This window comes from Simochromis diagramma, unplaced genomic scaffold, assembly GCF_900408965.1.
Source record: "Simochromis diagramma unplaced genomic scaffold, fSimDia1.1 OVJJ01000618.1, whole genome shotgun sequence".
NCBI lineage: Eukaryota > Metazoa > Chordata > Actinopteri > Cichliformes > Cichlidae > Simochromis > Simochromis diagramma.
In genome coordinates, this window is record NW_024387423.1 from 10,854,173 (window position 1) to 10,880,491 (window position 26,319).

The following is a 26,319-nucleotide window of genomic DNA, read 5'->3' on the forward strand; positions in this document are numbered from 1 at the left end:
AGCTCGAGAAAATGTGGAGGGTGAAGGTAACAGTGGTAATCGGAGCACTAGATGCGGTGACTCCCAAACTAGGCAAGTGGCTCCAGCAGATCCCGGGAACAACATCGCAGATCTGTCCACAAGAGTGCAGTCCTAGGAACAGCTAAGATACTGCGCAGGACCCTCAAACTCCCAGGCCTCTGGTAGAGGACCCGAGCCAGTATGTGGCTATTTTACACCATTAAATATTTATTATCCTTATTTTTGTTTCTGCTGTTTTTATGCCTGAGCTTTGAAACTAGTTGTGGGTTCTTGTTTTTGTGCTTTTTTGGGTTTTCTTTTTCTTATAACAGATGTTTCCTGCTTGGTTTCTTTATGTTGCTATTATCAGGTTTTAGTTTTGGAATCTAGTTCCTGTTTGTGGTTTTGTTTATATGTAATTCCTTGAGTTTCAATCTCCGTGTTAAGTGTTCCTGTTTAATTTTGGTCATCTTTTGTGTTTTGTGTTTAATTTAACTTCTGTTGTCTCATCAGCTCTGATTGTAGCTGTGTTGCCTTTGGTTTCCACTCTACCCTGAGTGGTTGTATTTAACCCCTCTGTTTGCATCTATTCTTTGTTGTGCTGTATTGTTGTTGTCCCTGTGTGCTGTCTGCCAGCTGATGGATCTTGTTGACTTTTTGGAATTTGCTATCAGCCTAAATAAAGGTTTGCTTTTTGTTTACATCCATCTACATGTACAGCCTGCTTTTGGGTCATCACTTCTGCAAAACATGACAATAGATAATTAAACTTAAAAACTGTGGCTCAGTAAAGTATCAGCACAATAATGTTTTCTTTTGGCATGTCTCTTTCTGTCTTCTTTCTCATTTTGCTAAACATTAGACTCAATCATTCGATTGCTGCATTTCACTTCAGTGCGGCATACTCATTTTTTATGTACTCTCTGAGGACCTGTGACTGAGAAAACCTTCTTAGTATCAAGGTAAAATTTGGCAGACTTTTATGAATTCATTGCACCAAACTTAGCTGATTCAGATAGACTCAGGCACTCACTCATGTTTCGTGGAATAATAAGAATGTATTTTGAAAAAATTGAATACATACTACTTTACCCACTCGGACTTTATTTTTGTGATATCTGCACAAATCCAGCATTGTATTTTCAAGCCAAAATCCTGCAAACACACACAAAATTGTTTTTTTTGCTAAATACGAAGGCTGCAGCTGTTAAATTAACTAACATTTTGCATTAGCTACTTTTCCCATTACCCATTTTTACAGGTAAAAATGTCTCAAAAGACAATGAAGAAGTTCAAAAAAGGAATAAATAAACATGTAAAGGCTTAATGCCACTTTTACCACATTTTCAGCTGATATCCATCCACTGATGTCTGCAGAATGAACATTACCTTTGGCCAGATAACCCACCATGATTGGTCTCACTAGCTTAGGCTACATTAGTTTTGCCTCATAACAAGGAAACAAAGCCAGGAGTCTCATTCCTTCTTGTCTTCTTTCTCTTCTCACCCTCTGGGTTTGTGTGCATATGAGCATTAAAACAGAAGCTGCACCTATGCTGCACCTATGCAGCTTCTGTTTTAGCCAATGAAAATCCAGGTTAAAGCTCAATCATGCAAAAAAGAAATCATATGTGAACATGGTCCAGAAACCATTATCTCTGGGCCAGAAAACTGTCCTGTGGTCAGACAAATCAAAATCTGAAATTCTTTTTGTAAAACACGCATCTTCTGGACTAAAGAGGAAAGGGAGCATCTGGTTTGTTATCAGCGCTCAGTTTAAAAGCCTTCATCTCTGATGGTATGGGGGTACATCAGTGCCTATGGAATTGGCAGCTTGCACATCTGGAAAGCCTGGATCAGTGCAGGTTATGCATTCCCAACCAGATGACATCTTTTTTTAGTCGAAGGCCTTGCATATTTAAGCAAAAAAACAAAACAACCCCCCCCCCCCCACACACACACACACACAGTGCTCTCAGCCATGGTCGCCTGCTAATCCCAGTGAGCAAAACCAGTGCCCGCCTTCAGTTGTTTATTTAGTAATGGGTATTTCATGGCAGAGGGACTTGAACCAAAGTTTTCTGTGAAAATCACAGAAATTCAGCAAAAACTAATAACTCAGCGCAGTGAAAAACAAAGCATTAGTCAGGGAACAGTATTAGTCAAACTTGCCATTGGTAGTGCCATGGTCCAGTCTTGTCACAGGAACTCGTTTGTCTCTGTAATGGCAGTGCTGTCTCTGCACCCAGTGAACCTGGAAATCACACAACGAAAAGAATCAGAGCTCACCAGTAAACTGGAACTATTAGTTTGTAATCTTCTCACTGATAAATGAAGGTAACTCTGAGTATTTTCATGTCTGTGTTCTCCACTTTTCTTATCCAGGCATTTCAATTTATTTCACTCTTAGTGGGTGTATTGCGGGGGAATCTGAAGCAGTAAATGTCAAGTTTGAAGTGGTTTGAATATTTGAGCTAGTTCGATTTCTTTTTTGGCAAATTTCCTGCCTCTGGGAAATACTGCAGTGAAACACACAGATAACGTACCTGCAAACACCTCATGTGTATCTACATGTCACCAACTGCTTGTTCACAGGAAATCATTGGAAGTCCAGACATTTGGAATAAAATGATACAGAAGAAGATGCTGTGGCCTGATTTAAACTCCATGAATGGAAGCAACCCATCACATATTGGGCTGTAAGGCATATTTTAAATGGGCACTTTACTACTTCTTTACACTGATTTGGAAATATGAAGAAAAAAAAAAATCACTTCACCTTAACAAATCACCTTTGGCTCATCCCAAAGACGCTCATGCACTACAGCTCTAATAATCGTCTGTCTCAATTTCGCTTTCGCAATTTAACTTTTTTTCTTGTTGTAGTTTTACGAGGATAAAAGCAAGACGGTGAGAGGCACCGAACAAATAAAATATTTTGTCCTATTCTGCTTCACACTACTTTGAAATAGAGGGGGGAAATCCATAGCACGGGGAGAGCTGGGCATCTTTATGGAGGAGAGTAAAAGGTTTCCTCTTCATTAGTTCAAAGAGTACTCGCTTACTCTCTCCTTTGCCGTTCCATTGTCCTGGGTTAAAAGCAACAAAAACACCCCCGCCTCACCTACACCTCTGTCCTCCACAACACGCATGTGCACGCATTCACGCGCACGCACGATTTCTTTCATAGGCCGCTGCTCGCAGCTTTGATCTGATAAGAGGCTGGTCCTTGTGAAGGTGGGTGAAGTAAATCAAACAGCAGATCACAGACACGCATACGCGCACGCACATATCACTGTCAGGCCACTATTGTCCTCTTACACTTAAATCAGAGTGGAAGAGGTTGAAAATAAATACTACTGAGAGGCGGCGGCAGTCTTTTATGTTCCTAAAAGCCTGCTTGGTTTATTCCCTCTTCACCATCTTCAATTATACTCAATTAACAAAAGCTAGGAGCTGGTCTAACCTTCCCAAAGAAGACAGCTGTTAAAGCTAAGAACTCGTCATACGTGATGTGAAACAGAGAAGAACTCAGGCAGAGAGAAGATGTGATGTGCACAAATCTGCAAATGTAATCAAATGGGTGTTTATTTTAGGTGCAGCGTATTGATTTATGCTAATTTAAGATGATTTAAAGCATAATAAGCTAAGTGTAACAAACACTTGGATTTGTTAGCACATTTAGGCAATTCCTATTTAGCAAGAGAAACATTGTTTCTAATTTATGTGTGAGCTATACTATTGCTTTGTTTTGTTTTGTTTGTTATGAATACAAAAACATGTACCGGTACCAAATTCAGAGTGCAGCTCCAAACTAGCATTTTACTTAGGATATACTGTGTAGCACAACAGTACACTTGGTACATATGTATTCCTCTGGATAATCAGAATAACAGAACTGATAGTTCACCTTTCATGCGCATTCATTCAGGACATTCACATAAATGTCATCATGCTAATGCAAAACAGACACAAGCAGTTTCCCAATACAGCATGAGCCAGCCACTGGGGTCCACTGAGACTTTATCGTTGGCATGCAATGGACAGCATCAGTGAGCAATGGACAGCATCAGTGAGCACAAGCTTGCAGCTGCCTTTCACTGAGTTTTTATTTGCATGTTGCAAAGCACTTCTAAAAAACATAGTTATCTCTGTAAAGGAGGTTATGTTTCTGGTAGCATTTGCATGCGTGTCGTCATTTTGTCTCTGTGGTTTTTAACAGGTTTTGAGTGAATTCTGCTGAAACGTTGTAGCGGTTTAGAGTGGGGTCGTGTTAACAATCCATTCAAAGTTTGCTTACGTCAACTTAACGATTTATTGGGTGAAAATTGACACAAATCCTTAGGAACTATCATTCTTAGTGTGGTACATATTGTCAACACATAGAAAGTACTGTATAAAGATTTAAAATATTATGTCACATTTGACCTCTGATTAACAAACTGATCTGAAGGTCAAAGTAACAGCGCTATTTAAAACTATGTATCTTATTGCCATTATTTGTATTGACAGTTTGTACTGTCATATAGGGAATGAACTATGACATACGGGGAATCTAAATTTCACCTCTAAGCTCTACTTCAAGATCAAACTTTCAGAAAATGGTATGTGTGGTTTAAAAATATCACATTATAGTTTGCATCCAAATATCATGTCACATTTGACCTCTGACCTCAACTTTACATTTGACTTTTGTCTTATTTCAAACTAACACCAAAATGTGTTATTTTGATTGCACTACAAACTTCTTAAAGTGCATTCAAAAAGAACAATGTAAACTAAATGAATATGTACAGAATACAATACTATTATTATTAAAAGTAAATACTGTAGAGTGAGCTGCCATGGTGGAGGTTTGCACTCTCTGAGTTCTTCTTGTTTTATTATATTTCTGTTTTAACTTATATTCCACTATATACAATATGATTGTGGGCTTTTAAATACACTGGTTAAAGAAAGTGTTAACAGGAATATTTTCAGATGCATCTCAAACGTCAGGTCAAATTAAACTGGGAGTAGTATTGGTAGGCTATTGAAGATATAACCATTTTCAGCTGGCTAAGCAGTTAAACACCAGAGCGGTGTGTGGCAATAGTTCCCAGAAACTTTTAGAAAAAAGTATTTCCAAAGTCACTCTATTTACATTGGTTTCCAAAAGTGAAACCAATGACAACGGGATGGATGAAAAATTTCCGTGGAGGCGCATAAACTCGCTGGCAAATAGTGAGTGTGTGCACGCATGTGTGAGGGTGTGTGCGTGTATGTCCCAATAGCCTTGTTAAACCCCTTCAGCCTCTCCTCTCGGGGAGCAGCCAGGACATGGTGATCAATACACATGATAGGGAGCTAATCGCTCTCTGTCAAACCAAGCCCTGCCATCTACTAATGGCACACGCTCACTTGGGAATGCGCGTGTGTGTGTGTGTGTGTGTGTGTGTGTGTGTGTGTGTGTGTGTGTGTGTGTGCGCGCGCGCGTGTGTGTGCGTGTTTGCAGGCCTTAATGGCAGATTGAGACTCTTCAGGGAGTGTTGCTCAAGGTTAGGCTCAGGGGACGAGGGGCAATTGACCATACTGTCTGTGACACTGACCCCTCTACTGTCAGCACATTCATCATCCAACTGTGACGCATGGGCAGCATACACACACACACACACACACACACACACACACACACACACACACACACACACACACACACACACAACAAAATGCACACAATTTCCAAAAACACATGCCACATATACCTGAACTGAAAAATGACATCGTAAGTTTGTGCAACATCAATTATCAAAGCTGCTGACACTTTGCCCTTCACAATAAAAGCATCACTAAATAGAAAAAGAGATATACAAAAGGAACATGGTATGAGATCAATGGAAAATAAAAATAAAGAAAAAACTGAAAAACAAGTTTGGAAAAATCATTTTGAAACAGTGAGTGGGGTAAAAGAGACACAGAGAGAGAGCAGTGGAGTACTTGCTTGATTGAACAGCTGAGATAGAACTGACAGAGGCACAATGTGAATGTGTGGAAGAGGAGGGGAAGAAAGACAGCGAGATGGAAGGAGTAAAACTGCATGAATGTGTGTTTAAAGACATCCCATGAAGAGTGTGAGTGTGCGTGTGAGTGTGTGCGCGCACGTGTGTGTTTGTTTGTGTGCAAAAATGGCTCTATAGAACTGAAATGAATGAACAAGGAAGGTGCTGACGAAACGCAGAAAGAAAACTGTGGGTGTTAGAGAGAGAGAGTGAGTGTGTGTGTCTGTGCAATACTCCCATGTCTCTATATGAATGAGTGGATGCGGTGGATGGCAGGCAGCTGCAGCAGTGTGATAGCCGAGCCGAGCTGCACAGATATCAGCGCTGACATTTTGGGCTTCACTACCCACCCACGGCCCCACGGGAAACTGATGGCAATAGCAGCAGCAGTGGCCACATCACCCCACCGTCGCTGCCTCCGCTGCAGCCCCAACCCCTCCCTGAGCTTGTCAATCTCAAAGCTTTGCTTCCTGACGCACTGTCGGCCTTAGCCTGGCTCTGGTTGGACCCATTATGCCACACAGCAGTGAGCTACCGTCACCAGACCCCGCAATGCACTGCTGATTCCTATCTAGTCCTCAACCCTCCCACCACACTCACCAAGTCTGCCTCTTCATTCAATCTCATCTCTAGCTGCCAGACTGATAGTCCTGACCGCAGAGAGAAAAACGACAGAGAAGAGGGTTTTTTGTCTGTGTGTGTGTGTGTGTGTGTGTGTGTGTGTGTGTGTTACTGTTGCCGAGAAGGCGAACAGGGAAAGATGGGGAGCTCTACAGTAGCACACAGTAAAGGGAGGGAGGGCGAAACTGCTGAAAGAGAGGAAATAGATAACAGCGTGATACACTCTGGCCCCTCCTCTAGGCTTCTTTTAGGGCACCTCTTGGCCTCCTCTCCTCTACCTCATCCTCCCTCCTTCCTCCTCCCCCACCAACCCCTGGGCCCTCTGGTGTGTTGCTCACTCCATTGTGTCAACCTTCAGAAGTGCTCAGTTTGAGTGGCAGGCCGTCACAGATCAGTTCCCTGCTAAAGCGGCCCGGCAGGCCAGGGTGACGGGCCAGGAAGGGATCTAAGTGGGGTTTATCAGCGCTTCTTAACGCCTCTCCGGCTGCCTGACACAAAAGAGAGGGGTATTAAACATCTAAAGCAAACCAAAAAGCGTGAAAGCTCCTTATAGGGCCGCGGGATTGCGGATGTGACTGGAGTCTTAAAAAAAAATAGCAGAAAAAAAAAGAGAGGAAAAAAAAAGAAAAATAAGGAGAGGGGGAAAAACACACACAAACGTCTCAACAGTGAGAAAGTATTGAGGGAAAATTCAAATGTTTTTCCTGTCCTTTGTGGATAGAAGAGTGGGTTAGGAAGAGAAAGAGGGAGAGAGAAATCCTCACATTTGAAACAGACATTATACTGCTTGCAAAGCTGAACACAAATATGCAAGTTAGCTAATGTAAATCAGGTAATGGTAACCCAAACAACAAAAATGATAAGATAAGCCCAAACGGCATTAGAGTGGTGGTTGGGGTGAGGCTCTTAACTTCATATTCTGTCTTTTAGACAAGTTATCTTTACAGCCTTTTTGATGCTGCTTGGAAAATAATATGGATCACAAATGAGGCAAAAAACAAACAAACTTAGATTTAACTTAGCATTAAACAAAGCTTCCAAACTTCTGTTAAAGCTCCTAAATCAGTGTGAATACATTACAGATTAAGATTTTATTTTGCGAGCTAACAATTATTCTGGCCTTGTAGATTACAAATGTCGTATAGTCTATCGTCACAAAATAAAATCACAGTAGTGAACAGATAGGTAAATGACTGGTAAAATTAATTAACAACATTCATGATCAAATTAATGACAAATGGATTACACTTAGTAGCTTTAGTTGCAGTGACCACTGACCCCATCTATAAAACAGTTTCCTAGATTTATAGTTATTCTCAGAACTAAGAATTGAAGCCCCAACCACGCGTTAGCCGCTAAATGTGGTTGGGGCTTAGCAGCTAGCACTCTGTCAAATGTCAGTAAATGGTGTCTTTCACTCCCGCTGGTGTTGAATCAATAAGTTCATCAGAGTTAAGAGTTGTTTACTGCCCACACAATGTGATTTGCTCGACATGCATCACTTTGGTGTTGACGTTTGGTTGCTAGTGGACATTCCCGGTTGCACAATGTCCACTAGCATAATGCCTACTGTATCTAACACCCACGATATGTCAAAGAGCAGAATCATTCACTCCCAATGGTCGTGGCTTCAACTACTTGCTTAAAATATGAGCTTCAAATATCAAATATAAGTTCAATTAAGGAACCAATTCACACAATTATCTAATTCATTGATAATTCTAAGTATAAACAAAACATTTCCAACAATTTCATATAAAGTTTTATGAATGTGAATTTCTGCTTAAGTCATACTTAAGAACATAAAAGTTGATCATTTTAATAGTAATATCTGTGCTTTTTTCTTATCATAAAAAGGCAAAACGCATTGATGTGACAAACACCTTGTTTGATTTGTTGTTTTTTGTCACCCATCCTTTTTCATGTATTGCTCAATGGATATATCTAATATGGTTTTTATTTTTAATGCATCAAAACAGTTTGCACATAGAAGAAGTGAGAAGCAGGATGTACCTGAAAGCACTCTCACTCTTATTCCATCTCTATTCTACAGACATAGCAATGTAGTAAAGTTATGCTTTATGCAATTAAAATTCTAGGACTTTAGTTTAGGCACAATATCAAGAATTAACAAAGATTACTATATATTTCTATAATATAATTAACACGTTCATCAGACAGAGTGTAACTTTTTTAAAAGCAACATATAAGTAGGGATGGGTACCGGTATCCGGCACCGGTTCTGACATAAACGGTAGTAACCAGACCGAAAAGCAGAATTTTGTTAAAAGCCGAGAAATGCACCGTATTTGATAGCTTGCTGTGAGACCTCACACCGTGCACATCTACTGCGGGTGTGGTGCCTGTTATCGGACACGGAGTTAGCAACATCCCCCAAAAACCCGAAGAGGAGAGTCCTGGCTCCTAGCCCTGCCAGTGTAGCAGAAATGATGACGGATGATGATGGCAGCAGCAGCCGTTCTTCTCTGCGTGAGTAGCTTAATGTTGTACATGTGTAATTTACGTTGAGTAGGCTAACCACGCTATTAAATTAATGCATGTAAGGTGAACTAGCAAACACCGTCGTAGTTACATGCGGCTGTCTTCTTGTTTGATGGCAGATACTCCCTTCACCCTGGCCAAAAAGGCTAAAATGACCAAAGAAAAGTGGAAAACAGCTAAACATGAGAGGTTTTTAGACAAAATTGGTGTTTTTTCCATTGTTTAAGCACTGCTTCCAGCCAAGAGTGATACCATATATGCCCTATAGCTGCAGAAAAGGCTAACATTGTTATCTTTTTACAAAAAAACAGCTGAACATGAGAGGTTTTTGGACAAAGTTTGTGTTCTCCATTCTTTAAGCACCGGTTCGAGCACCGTTTAAGCACAGGCACCGTTTCAAAAGTACCGGTTTGGTACTGGTATCAGATAAAACCTAAACGATACCCATCCCTACATATAAGGCTAAACTTGCACTGACAAAAATATTTTTCGATTTGCTGTCACATTTTAAACACTACAACAATTATCACATTTATTAGCACATTTTCACTTTTATATGTTTTTAAGGATTTAACACACTGCAAATTTTAAAGGTCGTTCAATAACTCGATATTCAATCACAAGGAGATCGAGCATCATTTGACAACAACTGGACAATGCATGCTCTATCTTAATTTAGCTGTGGCTGTTTAGAATATATTTCATTTTTTATGCAAAAATAAGACTACCTATTGATGAGCTTACACTAGTTAGGTAAGCATCACTAAAAGTTTAGATGTTTTGCTAGCTGCAAGGTAAAGCCTATATTTGACTTTATTTTTTCTAAAAGCTGACCTTGGCCTTTCATCATTATAGCATCCTCACTATAATAAATATCTTTTAGCGCCCTGCTTATTTTTTTCAGTTTATATAAGAAAAACTTCACACTTGTTCTGCCGGTAATGTCTTTTCTCCTTGACTTCTGTCTGCAGCTTGCAGCTGTCGTCTCGAGTGTTGCATCAATAAGGTGCCTGTACAGCTCAGATTAATGAGACAGATATTAAAACAGATTTTTTTTAAAAAAGAAGATTCAAACCAGGTCATCACAAGACTGGAACATGCTGTGAACAGTGCCTTTCTGTATCTGTGTATTAAGTGTGTAGTACACCAGCAGGAACCAATGTGTGTGTCAAAAGATGGCAGGGGGTTAGTATCTGAGACATTTGGTAAAAGGTCAGTATAGAGTTTGGTCAGAAACATGTCTGCGCGTTTGAGAATGAAACCACAAGAGGTACAATAGTTAGGACAGTTCGGAAGAGAGTCGTTGAGGGGAAACGGGGTTTCAAATAAACTACGTACACATACACACGCAGAGAGACAGAAGAGAAACCATGCGTGTATGTGTCTGTGTTTTTGCTTCGTTAACAGCATTTTTACATGTGCTTTATTTGCCAGATGTGCATATATGGTCTTTCTCCATGTGTCTCTAAACCCTCACATTGGTATGTTTTTCCACAGCTTTGCTAATGATGCCATTAGCATTGAGATTAATACCACAGCTGATTGCTGCCTTGCTGACAGAGGGCTGCATCAGCTGGGATTACACAGTGGCAAAACCTCCTCCTCCTCTGAGATGCCACTGTGGATCTCCATTCAATGTGACTGTGTGTGTGTCAATGCAGCAAACAATAGACTGAGGCTTCTATGAGCTGCAGCAGCTGCGGCAGATCGTGCTAATTTATTAAAGATGTTTCTTATTCTTCTGTCAAGAAGATTTAAATAGTTCCCTTTCATTTATTTTCTTTATAAAGGACTCCTCAATAGTTTGCAACAGTTATGATATACAGACAGGTATAAATGATATTTTATGTTGCGTCTTATTTTGTTTGCCGTGGTTTTACAGCATTATTAATCAATACGCCAAGTTACACTGCACAGCTGTTATTACAATATAGTTACAACTATTTCTAAAAGGTAAAACAGCCCTCTGTTTAATTCCACCTCCTGACAGGAATAGATCTATCTCGTGAAAACACAGCCTCGTTATGCTTTTGCTACACAACGATGCACCAGTGATTTCACCTTTCATTTCAAAATGCAGGTGCTTTGCAGAGTAACACAAACACCTCAGTGAGTAGCACTCTACCACATCACTGCAAATGGGATCTCAGCAACAGTAGGGCTTTTTTTACCTGTAAATACTATTCTACTGTAAATACTATTCTAACTGTGAAGGGCAGATTAAGCCGCACGAAGCTAATTTTAACTCCGTCGCAACCTTGCAGTCTACTAAACTTTATATGATGCAGTAACTGGTGGGTTCTGCTATCAAACCCACCTGCTATGCAATCCAAAGGAAAAAAAACAGCAGACGTGTTTGTAAAGATGGAAGCCTGGTCAGAGGTGGGCGGACGAACTATTGCTAAGGCTCTGGCAGGAGGCCAGCTGCTTCAGCTAACACACTCTAATTGTGTTTGACAACACATAACCCAACATAAACATGTCTTCCATAAACCCACAACAATATTAACTGTATTCAGCTAAAAAAAAGAAAGCAAATAAAGTGCATTATATAAGTTGGGAAGCAAAGAAGTTTCAAGGGTTTTCAGAGGGTTCAAATAAGCTGCAATAGCAGCATTTTTTTTTACTTGCTACAAAACTAAACAATAAGATTTCTTTAAATGAAACAAAATTCCAAAATAAAATGACTGTAATGGAAAAAAAATGAAGGCAGCTGGCAGGGAGAAGCAGCGTCTAAATACGCAATTGTTCATCATCCCAAAACATTATTTGTGCAATCCATTAAATGTAAGACTCATTACGAAACGTGAGACATTTAAGGGTGGGAATTTATTTTCACCTAAAGTTACGATAGTAGAAAAGTAATTAAAGTTACAGTTTAATGAAATCATGAACCATACATGGAGTCACTGGAGATTGTGCATAAATTACTTCAATTAATCACACGCACACTGATTCAGATGATAACTCTGAATCGGAAAGTTTGGAATTCCTTTCTCTCCTTTGCTTTCAGGCTGTTTGTGTGTCTGTGTGTGTTTGGGTGGGAGGGTGGTTTGTAGTTGTGGGGTAGATGCACACACACACACACACACACACACACGTCTTTCTATGTGAGTATTTTTATTGTTTTGTGTATTTTGTGTGTATGTGTGTGTGAGAGAGAGAGATTGAAGGGGCAATGTGTTGGAGAAAGGCCAGAGGTCCGGTGCACCCTGGAGAATGGACAGGGGCGAAGCCACATCTCCGACCCTTCCTCTCCCTGCTGTCATGGGATGTCTCCCTGAATGACGGTTTCCATGGCCACGGAAGCCTAGTGAGGAGGTTGAATTGTGAGCTCCGAGGGTAAAGCGGAGCAGCTTGCTGAAGGTGGCAAGGGAGGAAGGAGGAGGGGATGGGTGCACAAAGTGATATTGGGTGGAACAGGCACACAAGCAACAAGAGCAAGGTAAACAACTTTTATCCATTACTCAACACGGGCCTGCTTCAGTCTTTTTTTTCCTTTCTTTTTTGCCAATCATTTTGCTAATCAACAGTGGAGCATGATTAAAACAGCAATGGCAGCTTAAATGAACTTCCATTTGCATACACTCGCTGGGTACAATCAGAACTGATGCCAGAGTGTAAATTCACAGTGCTAAATGCATCAAAGAGTCTCGTCCAAGTGGCTGGATGCTCTCAACAGCTGTAGTTGTGAATGCATTTCTCAGAGTGTTGCAGGAACAGGCAAAGAAATGAAAGATAAAAGTAAACAGAGTGGCTTCTTTTTCTTTTGGGAACACACAGCTCCTTCCTCTGTCAGTGTCCTCACTTTTCAGTCCATCAAGTGTTTTTTTTTTTCTTTTCTTTTAGTTCATTTATTCATTTATTTATGGGGGGTGGGGTGGGGGGGATACTTACCCTTGCTGCTGCTGCAAGTCTGTCTTCAAAGGTAGCTCTGTCAGGGCGCCCCCTGGTGTCCCTCAGTGTGTACAGACCGTTCAGGCTGCCAACCTGTGAGCATGGAAAGACAATTTCACATTCAGTTTATACAATCCCAAACTTTTAAGGCGCAAAGTGTTGCAGGATGCAAGTTATGATATAACATTTGATCATGTGGCAGCATTTTATTTAAGAACGCAAAAACAAAGATGCATTTGGAAAAATCACTCAAGCGTTTTCTTCAGCGCAGAGAAACCAATGCAGGTACAGAGCGAGGGTCAAAGCACACAACGCATTCAGCCTTAATCACCCATCTGACCCTTTTGCACAACATGATTTCAGCGTATCCCCTCCGGCCATCTGTCTTGTGTGGGTTTTTCTGCGAAGGGTGGCCCAAAATCAAATAGCACACAGTTTATCTAACCTTATCCTGGGCTTTTCATTTCCAAGCCTTATAAACTCAATCGTATTGACCGCCTGGGAGAGTTAGAACTAACTAAGTGAAATCTACTCGGCGGCAATTGTGTGCAAGGCACACGTTGTGTGAGTGTGTATGTATGTGTGTGCAGGGCTTGCTGATTCTATCTTCCTTCACTTTCATTCTCTCTATTCTCTGTCCCTGAGGTGCATCAGGGCTGAGACTGCCGAGTAAATTGTCCCAAATTGAGTTCCTTCTTGCCGGCAGATACAGGCCACATCCCGACCGTTTAGAGCGAGACGGGGAGGGAGAGGGAGAGAGAGAGAGAGAAAACAATCACAGCGCACATCACTCGCTTGAAAAATTTCTCTCTAATTTCTCTTCTTGCCTTTCTCTCCTATGCGCCCTCCCCGTCTCTTCTTCTTTTCCCCTCCTCTGCTGATTTCCCTGCTGCCTCTCTTTCTTCTCTGACTGCTTTATTCTTATGCTTCTCCCTCTTTATATCACTCCCCGTGTGTCTTCTCTTGTCTTTGTCTGCTGCGATAGGTGTACATCAGTCTTTCCTTGCTCAGCGTGGCTTTTTCCTTCCCTTTGATGATTCAGTCCTCTCCTGCTTGTTCTCCTTCCTCTATCTTTTATTACCCTTTCTCCCTCGATCCCCGTTACCCTCCTTCATCTCTAACAATTTTCTTCCTCCCTCTCTGTGCTCTTTTCTCGCCTCAGTTTCAGTCTCTCCTTTTGCTCTCTCATCCCTCTCGCCACGGCTGGCCCCGTACCCGGTGACATAGTACCCATCAGCGCGCACTTCCTGCGTGGAGGAGCCTGGCTCCGACAATAATCACACACTAAGTTTATAACGCTTGCAGCCCAGCTGAGCTGAGCTGAATTGAGCACACGCGACTCCCCTGACGCCAGTACAGTCCATTTAACTTGGCAGGGGGCTGAAGGCTGGCTGCGGTGGGAATGAAGCATGAGGCAGAGATGGGGATGCCAGTGTGTTTTTGGGATGAGGGAACTTTGGGGGCTGGTGGGCTGGTGATGGAACAGTAACTGGTGATAGATATGGAAATGTAATGAGGGAGGACAGCTGAAGCTGAAACAGTTGCTGGAGGGGAAGAAGAGGGTGTGAGGTTTTGGACATTTGGGTTTGGGAAGAAAGTTGGGTGGTTTTTTTTGGTGTTTTTTTAAAATATGCGCAAGTAACTCTCTCTGCATAGACTGATACTTCTTCCTTACTTTCCCTGCTCACTTTCAGCAAAATCCAGTCTGTCGCTTTGTGCAGCTTTGCAGAGAAAAAGGAGGAACATTTTCAAGCATCACACGCAGTCTCACAGAAGTTTGTGGAATACTCATGAAACTGAAAACTTCTTTTTTGGTTAGGCTTGAGACAGGATCATGGAATGGGTAAAATACAACTTTCCCACTGAGGAATCGCCGAGATGTATGTGGCGCCGACATGAAATACACTTCCCGATGAACCCTAGTTTCATTGTTGTGCTGATTGCAACGAAAACAGAATAAAATAAAAATCGAGTCCATTTACATAAACCAATAAACTGCTTTTCGATGACTACTTCATATGTTTATCTATTTCTATAACCACGATCTCCAGCAAATAACTAACTAACCCTGATGTTGGACCTCATTTAGTGGGGCAACAGCAGTATGTAGTCCACAAAGTCCACAAACAGCATCGAATTTCACTTTATGGTTTGTGATCTTCACAAAAGAAAAAAAGAAAAAACATAGAGTATATATCACCTATATATCTGGGCTTCCTTGTCATATTTCAGCATATTACACTAGACGTAAAATGCAAGCCATTGGAGCTAAATATTTCCTTGTGACACAGGCGCACATACCCTTTAAAACAGCAGACTAAGCCTCATAAACACACAAAGACACTTGCTGCTTCAGTGAGTTACTGATGTATCACAAAATGTCAACTCTGGATATGAATCGTGTGCACACATCGCGCACACATCGCGCACACAGACAAACTACAGCTGTACAAGAAAATTAGTGAGCAATTTCAAACCAACCAAAACAAACGCACACTTTTTGTGCCCTGCCAGAGCAAGTTCACAGCAAAACAATATGAGGCCAATCAGGGGACCGTTGGTATGGCTCTCCCTCTGCTAATGAAGGCACTTTAAAAAGGTAATCTAATTCACCAGCAGCAATTAAGGCTGGGAGCGCCTTGTCACTATCAATTATTCGCTCCTTCACTCATGTTCTCCAGTGCGGACGCTGAGCCTGCCTGACACACTGCACTGTCGGACAAATCAACCCCATCAGCCAGCAGTCACTGAGAACACTAATCATGAGAGTGTTCAAAGGCACACAAACAAACGCCCAGACACACAAAGAGACATGTGATACTGTAGGCTTGAATCGGTGCACAGTGAACTAAGTGAGCTTGGGATGAATTTGGATGTTCTTGCTGACTGGACGCTGGTACCAACAGACTGATCCGTTCCTCTTTGGATCCTCTATGATCCTTTCGTTCTTTTGGGGACTTCTTTGTGAGTGAGTCATTTCCTTTGCTGCACTGTCGCACCAGATCTTAGGGTTCCCCCCACCTATCGAATCCACTTTAACCCCTCACTGTTTGCAAACTCGCTGGTTCCCATATACATAAAGGTTGAAACCCCCTCCACTACCACACACCCTATAGTGAGTTTAAAGTACTACATCACCAGCATATATGAAATAATCTTCATTGCTACGCTTTTATTATTCTGGTGTGCACAGCTGACTGGCTGCTCCTCTATAAGCAGCTGTTCTTCGCAGCTAGGAGTGAAAGCAGAAGTAAGACTTTACATTGGTAACTTCCTTTAGTCCCTGAGATACGCCTGCTTAGTTTAATTATTCTTTCAAATGGGACTTTCACAGAGTCCAGCTGTACAGCAATCACTTCCTTTTTCATCGCACATAGAGAATGAAAACCCTACCAGTGTGCTTTCTTTTTTTTCAGTCTCTCCACATAAGACAGAGAGAAGACAACCGCAGGATCGAATAGTTCGTTCAGCTGCAGCACAAAACACCAACTTTAGTTTCGGTTGCAGGCACACTTTGAGACTATAGGGAAACGGGTACCAACTAAAAGGTAAGTTGTGAGAAAATGTTGCTTTAGTGTAGTTTTAAGATTCCTGTTCTCACACTGGGATGTCTTTTTTCATAGATGGCACACGACAAAGCCTTGTTTTGTTTGACTTTGGTGTTGTCTGTGGTCTTGACCTCACCTCCGAAAACCCTCGACTCAATACAACAACTCCAGGACAGCGGGTTTGGTCAGCCGCCTCCTCGCCATGGCCTTAAGCTGCTGGTGTGGTACGTTCAGAACTGCTTGGACAACAACATGAGGGCTCTGTGTGATCCCTACCGGGGAGAATATGGGTTTCACTTCTTTCAGAACAAAGGGCCAGTTCTTCCTGTGATAAAAGACAGACAGCAGTGGAGCTATTACACCATTGGAAACCTCCACTATCCTGGCGCAGAGAAGCTGCCGTATGAAGTCAGAAGATACTACAACCGCAGTAATCCTAAAAGTAACATGGACAGAGTTTTGGTGAAATATAACAAGAACAACAAACGAATCGACGAGCTTTATGCATCCGCGCATTATGAGCCAAAAGAGACGTACAGGATTGGGCCCAATCTTCTTGCATCTCTTCGAAAGAAAATCGCCTTCGTTAGCACAGACGTGTAGGAGACCTCTGATCCTAAATCAGTACAGTATGTAACAGCTTTGAGAATTTTGTGAATCTAAAAAATACAGGTGAAGTCACAATCTTTGCTTTTATGCTAGTTTCTTTGAAATAAAGTAGCCACAAGTTTTCACTTTGAGGCTTCAGTGTAAACTATGAGCTTTTGTGTAACCTGCATCTTATGCCTGCTTGTAGAAAAAAAAAGTAATCAATAAAATGTGTTAAAAATGTGGCTCCCAAAGTGGTTTTCCAACTTTTTTACATAGCATGCCCTACTTCAGACAACCAAAAACATTCCTTCAACTTAGTGTCCATCCACATTTTTTCTTCTTGTAGTGTTATTAGCAGGTCTAAAAGGGTGTGGAATCACTGTCAAAGCCTCAACCGGGCAAATGGCACTGGCATGGGTAAAAAACAACTGACTCAACAAGTTTATCCTCACTAATTCGATTGTATTTTGTTTCTTTTATGTTGTACTGTCAGTTTAGATAATAAAATACTAAACTCTCAGTCAGATTTTAACATCTTTTGAAAGAAACTAAAATCTAGCTGTGTAGAAAAAAAAGATTCAAACGTTTCACATTTTGACAATCATGCTGTAGGATGCCTATCAACTGGAGCATGTTTCAGAAAAAATAAGACATGCCTTCAAGAACGTGTGAACTAGTGAAAAATATATATGTATTTAGTATCTTTTTGGTGGGAGGTAGTTAAGAGTGCCTGCTGTCGTAAATGTGTTAAACAGCTGATGAAAATTGGGGGTTGAAAATTCCTTTATTATATGATTAGAAAGGCAGCGATCCATGATCAGACAAACCTGTTTAAATTCACTGAGGTTTTTCTAAAGCATTATGCTAAGATTGAATCTCTGACACATGGATGCACAGCACCCTGACCTATCGCCCTCTTCCCAGACTGAGAGCAGCTTTAACTAGTCCTTCAGACTGTAGACAGAGGTATAAGTTGACAGACAGCACTATTCAACAGGCTCTTCTCAGGGTCTCTATTGCTTAACTGAATCTCCCCAATCCATGACCTTATTACAAAGTACTGATAGAGAGGGTATATGCATGACAGTGTTGCTGCTGTATAAAGCCTGTAAAGAAAAAATCTGAACTTAACTATGTTGCCACTGCAAATAAAGATCCTGGGTAGAGACAGATGTTCATGATAAATTACTATTAATTTAATGCTATCTCAAAAGTCCATTTTATCCAAGACTGTCCTGTGAAAATGTCTTTTTAAATTCATATTTACATATAAACATATCGCCATTACAAACTGATAAACTTTGAATCTCATTTGTAATTTGTAGATATGTAGGATCTTTACTTTACAATATGAAGCACCTTCAGGCGTCTGTTGTGATTTGGCGCTATATAAATAAAACTGAATTGAACTGCATTAAAGAAAAGCATGCTGTTGCACCTCTTGCAAAAAAAGAATAAGAAACCACAGCCCTGATGAATGGGGAGAAAGTAAATGAATATTTTCCCACATGAGGTAAAATGTGCAGAAAACCTCAGATAACATAATATATAAAAACCAAGGAGACCACACCTATGATTTTTCAAGAACCACAAATCAATTCATATCAAGCACATTTGAATTTTTATTTAAGTTCATGTGTCATATGAACTGTAGCATTATCTGACACACCTCCTCCTGTTGACCTAAAGGCTCTGGATCTGTGGCTCTCTATTCGCTGTGTACCTTTTGTACCAGAAAATCATAGAAGGTGTATATGCAATACACTCATTCTATATATTTAATACAAGTTGCATAATTATGGCAATACTGAAAACTGTAGATACCACGTTGGCCTACTTTAAGACCCTGCAAAACGTTCTCCACCACTAAAGTCTCAGAGTATAGTCCTGTCAGTCAGTCTGATCATCATCATAATCCGATTTGCCATCACTGGACTTGATCGTCACATTTTTGTGATGTCACATTGTAGCAACTCAGGGAAAAAATGCACATGGGAAATGTTTTCAGTCAAGGATTTGTGACATAAAGCCAAACTCTGCTGTTCAGTTTGTGGTTAACACTCTGTTTGCCATTAAAAATCAGGATTTTTTCCTAAACTCAATCATAACTGCAAGCTGAAAGCTGACAATGACAAGAGCATGCACAAGTCCAATAATAATAATAATAATAATAATAATAATAACAATAATAATAACTGTTCACATGGGACACAAAGCCTTGTTTGAGAAAGTCCTGTGCTTGATCCTTTCATCCAGCACAGCCTCATCATTATGCAGACTTTAATACGATCTTGCGTGAACAGCATTAACTTGGCGATATCAGTGATTACTGGAAAAAACAAAAAGATCTGGAATACTGACAAAAACATTAACATAAAGTATTGGGCATTGTTTAGAGTTCCCAAGGTAATCTGACCTGCATGGTCAAAATATAAACACCATAAAGAACGCATAGCTGCACGGCAAATTGCTACTACTAAAAAAAATACTCAATAAACTCAAAATTGCATGTCTTGTATATCAAACAATTGCGATAAAGAGCAAAAATCTACAACTTTTCCTTGGATCAGGATGCTGCGCCTGAGAAGAACAAGTGACAGGAAGCTCTAAGGATTACATTTTGGACATAATATATTTTGAACCAACAACAAAACTCTTTTGCAATTATGCAAGTTGGGAGTCAAACAAGAAGAAGAATAGATTATTCAAGTAACTAAATGAATCATAATTGTCCCGGCTTTTTGTTTTGCTTTATTTTTGCTCATGAAAAACTGCAGTTCAGTTGGATATATAAACCTCCTGCACTTTATTACTTCTGTCACTTGACCATATTCTTTTATATATATATATATATATTTTTAAATATATATTCTGATCCAAAAGCCCCCCAAATGATAATCTTTAGATTATAAAGTATTATTAATCAAGACAGAAAAAGAGTAAAAGTCTGTATAAAACAGTGACACTTGAAGTGCTCTCTAATCACACCCACTGAATAACTCTGTCACGCAGCTGCTGGATTCTCTTTCAGCTTTAATTAAACTCTCACTTTTGCGCTGAGAACCAGTGAAAAGATTTCAACAGTTCAAAGTACTGATTTAAACAAAAGCAACTTTATAGCATCACAAAAATGGACTCAGTATCAAACGAGCCTGTTGCTTTAAAAAAAAAAGCACTACTTTTGTGGTGCAAGCACAGTTGCTTATTATGTGAAGCGGAGGGTTTTTGTGTTATAGCCTTTCATTGTATTACTGAGTTACCGTAGTGCTACTGTCTCATATATCTCTCCATATCTGAGTTCATTTGATTTTTTGATTGATTCTTCTGTGTTAGAAATGCCTGTACTCGCTCCTCGAGTGTCAACTCGGATCAGCATACTGTGCTGCATATGATTGAAAGGCTCCAGCCTTAAAATCAAAACAACATTTGAAAGCAACAAGCAGATTTAAAGCGCTGTGAAACAAAATACCAAAGCTCAAAAGCTGCAGGTACTGTAATACTTGCTCTGTCTTTTGTTCTTTGGAAGCTGTGCTTAATATTATTTTTTTTTAATAAAAGCCAAACTCTTTTTTTAATGTTTACTTGAGGAGTTTTGAAATAAATGATCCATTAATTTATTTTCTTTAATAACCTTTATTGAAGTCAAATCGGTCCATGAAAAGCTGCGTTTTTATGACTGATGTAATTAAAGTAGACATAAGTGACAATGATGCCCATCACAAGTTAGTCACTGACTAATGTGTTCTGGACTTCCTGCTGAATTGACCTGATGGCTAGCTAACGCAAGCTAAAAGCTAAAGGTTTGCCAAACTTAAAGCTTACCAGATTTCATAAGTAGGCTAAGCATAAAAATAACAGATATATCATATAACTGTTACTCATGTTGAGCAATTAACTGTTATGTTTCTAATGGAGTAAAATGTAACATGCAATTGCTGCTTTATGTCGTAATTAGCAGAAGTGGACAAGCAGTTGGAGAACTCTTGTTTGTACCAGTCAAAAGTCCAAGATAAACTACAAGCAAACAGAGAAGAATTGCTTCAATAAAATAAAAGACAACGACAACAAAATTATTTTAGCTGCTCACTTTAGGCGTTGCAGCAGATCATCTGCCTCCATCTCACCCCATCGTTAGCACTCTCTTCTGTCACACCAGCCCTCTGCATGTCCTCCTTCACTACATCCATGAATCTTCCCTGAGGTCTTCCTCTTTTCCTCTTGTGTGGCAGCTCCATCTTAAAGATCCGGTCTCCAGTATATCCACTGTCCCTCCTTTGCACATGTCCAAATTCTCTGCCATGCCTCTGTAACTTTGCTCGACCTGAGCAGTCTGATGTACTAACTTATAATCGAATCCATTCTGTTCTCTCCCAATGAAAATCTTAGCATCTTCACCTCAGCATGCTGTTTTTTGTCTTTTGTTTTCTATTTTAAAGGCTTACAGTGTGAGTTACAACTACAAACAGAGGACGAGCATGTCAGTCAGTCATCCAGGTCGTGGTAGTCTTAAGAGCTTGACAAAAGGTAAATGGACTTCTATAACATGTTTGAAGATCCAAGAAACTTCTTCAGTTCTACAACCAAAAGGTGGCGAGTCCTTGGTATCATAACATGCATGAGATGACCTCAATAGGTCACATGATTAGGTGGCGCACGCTCACAGAGTGGTTTCACACAAAATCTCTGGTGGTAATCTCCCACGCCTATTTTACGCCTTGGCTCATGTGGTGACACACGTGATTAATAGTGGATCAACAACCACCTCCTCCCTGGGACAATCCCAAGCAGGGCTTAAATACCTGGGACTCTCCACCTTTTGGTTTTGAAACTGAAGAAGATTCTTGGATGAGAGGTGAAATGTCTTCAAACAACTTAAAGCAATCCAGTTGCCTTCAGTCAAGTTAGCTACTAAACGTGGTGGTCTACACGAAAACTTCCAAATGGAACTGGTGACACAAACACAAAACTAAGCACACGAATGCTGGATTTATATCATGGGGTGGTCAGAAAGCGGACTCCAAATCAATGCTAAGATAGAATATTGGGGAAAAAAAACAACTTATATTTATTTTTAAGCTGCTTTTGCAGCATTTGGGACATATGTTTAACAGCCTTAGGGCTGCGGCTTTGTAGCACCAGGAAGCAGCCGGGTAATAACAGCTTGTATTTTACACTTGTAAAGCCTGAGCGTATTTTTACGCCTCAAGTTCATTTTGGGCATATTGCACAAGTAACTACAGGAACTAGGCCCTCGGCTCCGACTGCTCTGCTAATGTGGCTCAGACTCTACATTGTGTGTATGCACAGCGTGAGAAACACAGAGACTCACACTGCAGCAGCCCCTACCACATACAGAGTCAGCTATTATAATTACTGTAATTATCTCAATGTTACAAGTTCACACTCATTTACAGGTCACTGTAACTAAAAATACATAATGGCTACTACAAGTCCAAGAAAAAGACAGAATACATGTCCACCCAAAAACATATCCTGTCATAACTGAGGTGTACAACAGAGCTTCTGGTTGCAGTTCAGTGCAGTCAGACTCTGAGTCTTCTTGGTGCTGAAGCATCCACAGGATCTGCGTGGCTCACTGCTGCTGGCAGCCTCCAGCAGACAAACAGAGAAACAGCAATGGAGGGAGGGAGGGATGGGAGGTGGGGGGCATGAAGGATAAACAAAAACAAACACAGACATCAAGAGCCACTGAAGCAGTGTGTGAGAGCCACGTGAGGCAGTCCACCCTATGGAGAAAACAGCAGCTGGTGTGTACACTAACAGCCCTACAGGGGCTGTGGCCTCCACAGCCTCAACTATGGAAAAGCAGAAAAAGGAGAGATGGGAGGGCGATGGAAGGGGGATGCTAGGGGCTAAATGGGGTGAGCAGTTAAGCCTTGTTGGTTACAGTATTGGCAGCAAACGAAATGATAGAAACGAGTGGAGGGGGGTGGAGGGATTTTTACTGTCCATCTTAAAAAGGAAATATATTGGGACTGATGAGTTTTTAAACGACAACGCATCTAGGAGTTACCACAGGGTTTTATATAGTATAAGGTTGGAAGAAAATTAACTCCTAGGTGGTTACAATTATGACTGTATTTTGCTGGTTATAGGCTCCAATTTAACCGCAATTTAATAAAAAGTGACACCAAGTTCACTGCTAATGTTTCGATATGTAATGACTGTTAAAAGGAGGGTTAAACAGTCCAAAAAAAAAGAGGCTTTTTTGATCATTGCATAGATTTTAAATGTGAGGCATATATTCTGATGACCTAAAAAAATAATGTGCTTTGTGAAAATTTGAACTCATGTGCACTTCTGTCCTATTGCACATGTCTAAACGGGATTCTTCTGCTGTCTCAGGTTCTCATTTTTACTAAAAGGCAAAAATCGCAAAAACAGCACCAGACGATGTTTTCCACAGCAGCGGTAAGTGGAAAGCATGTCCTGAAAGTTCATCCGCAAAGCATGTAAAAGAACAAGCGCTTCATAAAATCTGCTCTGCTTTCATTTATGCCTTTTTTCCAGCTCTTTTTATGGATAAAGACAAAACAAATAAGTAAAATCGAACGGTAAAGCTTCAAAACATGCAATTTTATCAACATTTCTGAATTTTTCATATCACCTACAAGAGCATTGTGTGTGTGAGGGTGTTTGTGGGCTTCTGGCACGCCCCACTCCCCGCTCTCGTCCACCACTGTCCTTTATCTTCTTTATCTCTCTGTATTTCCCTCTCTCTCTCTCCATTTCAATATTGAAGAGAGTTTTATTAAGGGCTAGACTCGGATGTGCCGAGGCGCTCTTAGTAATTTTCCTACAAAGTGCTTTAATCCATCACACGGCCAACATGTGGCCTTTGCAGCCATACATCATCTAAGCCCACAGAGAGAGAGCGACAGACACACAGAGAGAGAGGGAGAGAGAGAGAGCAAGCGAGGAGGTGGTAACATAATTTCAGCCCCCTCCTTCTTCAACTTCTTCTTCTTCTTCTGCTTCTTTTTCTTCTTCTCTGCGCTCGTCTCCCTCCAGAGTTTCCCAGCTGGGACGGAAAGCACATCTTCTCCACATATTCCTCATACAAGTCCTCTCTCCATTTACAAATCAGAGTGAGGTATGTGTGAAGATGGAGCGAGGGGAGGGGCTGGGTAGTAAGCAAGGGGAGAGAGAGAGAGGATGAGAGAGAGAGAAAATGAAAGAGATGGAGATAGGCGAGAGTGAATGAGTGAGTGAACGAGTGTGTGAGGCTGAGAGAGAGAAAGAGAGAGATAAGGAAAATGGAGAAAAGCTTACTGGAATGAATGAAATTGGGGGACAAAAGCAGGTGATAGGAAGTCAGTGTGTGTGTGTGTGTGTGTGTGTGTGTGTGTGTGTGTGTGTGTGTGTGTGTGTGTGTGTGTGTGTGTGTGTGCTCTGTATGAACAAGGTGTGCGCTCTGTACTTGGATGAGGAAATAGAAATAGGCGGAGAAGGAGTGGAGATGAGTGGTGGAGTGGGGGGCTGCGTTTCCCAGCATGCAGCTGGTGCTGAGTTGCCCTCTGTGTTGCCCCCGGCCAACACCTGCTTCCATTTCGCTTCCTCCACCCTCCTCGCGCTGAGGAGCAGCGATGAACTCCGGGCCCCCTGACTAATGGAATGGGCCCTTGCTCACAACCATTAGAGGATTGGTGTCCCTTTCGGTGCCCCCGAGTGCCCTATGGTACAGAAAAGGGAGAGGAAGGGGCGAGGTAGAAGATGGTGGCAGGTCGGCCTTTTTTTTTTTTTTTCCCCTTTTGGCCCAACACACACACACACACACACACACACACACACACACACACACACACACACACACACACACACACACCTGGTCATAATATAACAGCCTAGAGTAATCCAGCCAGAGTAAGGCTTGACATAGCTTAGCATCTGACTGAGGCTATTTCTGAGAGGATATTAGAAAATTCTGAATTGGGTGCAGCACTGCAAGGTTTCGGAGAGGGAGCTCTCTGAATGTGTACGACAGCGGCCCCGGCTGATCGCGAAGCGTTTGTGTGATTTCATTTAGCCGGTAAATCCAGTGCTCTACCTCAATTACATCTGCTTTACTCAGATGGAAAACACACCTCTGTGTACAGAGGCAGGGGAGGGAGGGGGGGAGAGAGAGGAGAGAGGAGGGGAGGGTGGAAGCAGGGAGCGGATTGGGGGATTGAATCTCTCGATGAGCTGATAGCACGTCCGAAGACAGCGAGCCAAGCTGTGCAGCGGTAATGTTATGCTAATGATATGGTAACGATATGGTAATCTGCCGGCAGTATTCCACCTCACTGGAGAGAAGGGGAATCTGGGAGGCCTTTTACCATTGGTTGGAGACCGGGGACTTCCTGAAGTCAGAGTTCAAAACAAAACCCTTTCTCACACACACACACACAGACACACCACATTAACATGGGACAGGCACTTAATTGTCAAAGCAGTGATCTCAGCTAAAATAAAAGCAATGCAAAACATAGAGCTAATCTGGCTTTAATCGGATTTGCAAACTCTTAAGTAAGCAAGAAATAATACCTGTAAACAATGCAGTATCATGAAGACTGGGTTGGCTGCATTGTGAGTAAGCCTGCGAGCTTTATCAGCGTGTAATATCAAGTCGCTGCGACGCTGTTTTGTGTCGACATAAAGCGAAACAGAAAATCATCTATTTTAGATCGTGATCAGGGTCTCTTTTTTTCTGTGCCTGTGTGTGTGTGTGTGTGTGTAACTCTGCACCTGTGATGGCTGCCATTACCTGTCTACACAGAGCAGCTCTTTCTCTCTGCTTTGTAATGAGTGGGTTACACCACCGCCGCCTTGGTTGGAGCGAAAAGACTCACCATTGTGTGACAGGAGTCTCTGAATGCGCGTCGTTTATTATATTTTGCTACATTTCACTGCATCTCATCTAATTGGGAATGAGCTGATTTGCCATTTAATTTCAAGCATTGTTGACAAACTATAGCCCATCTTTAAAGCCTCCCAAATGAGCAAATGCGTAAGGCATTATATAAATGTGAATGGATCGACTCTATCACTTAGACACGCTTAAGAATCGCAAAAAGTGACAGGAAATGCTTAGGTATGTCTGCTAAAAAGAAAAAAAAGAG

At 41.2% G+C, this 26,319-nt stretch overlaps 2 protein-coding genes across 4 annotated transcripts in view; one reads left to right on the plus strand and one right to left on the minus strand.

Moving 5' to 3' along the window:
- LOC120722138 (neuroendocrine convertase 1-like) overlaps window positions 1-26,319 on the minus strand; it is a 126,385-nt gene that overhangs the window by 92,513 nt on the left and 7,553 nt on the right. For all 3 annotated transcript variants that reach the window (XM_040012972.1, XM_040012975.1, XM_040012974.1), the window contains exons 3-4: window positions 13,059-13,151; window positions 2,173-2,254 (exon numbers count right to left, since the gene is read on the minus strand). In XM_040012972.1, the coding sequence (XP_039868906.1) occupies window positions 2,173-2,254; window positions 13,059-13,151 (175 nt within the window). The remainder of the gene's footprint in view (window positions 1-2,172; window positions 2,255-13,058; window positions 13,152-26,319) is intronic.
- On the plus strand, window positions 16,384-17,448 carry si:ch211-198c19.1 (uncharacterized protein LOC100151013 homolog). The gene is made up of 2 exons (XM_040012976.1): window positions 16,384-16,606; window positions 16,682-17,448. Exon 2 carries the CDS (start codon window positions 16,682-16,684, stop codon window positions 17,207-17,209), a length of 528 nt encoding a protein of 175 aa, XP_039868910.1. The 5' UTR covers window positions 16,384-16,606; the 3' UTR covers window positions 17,210-17,448.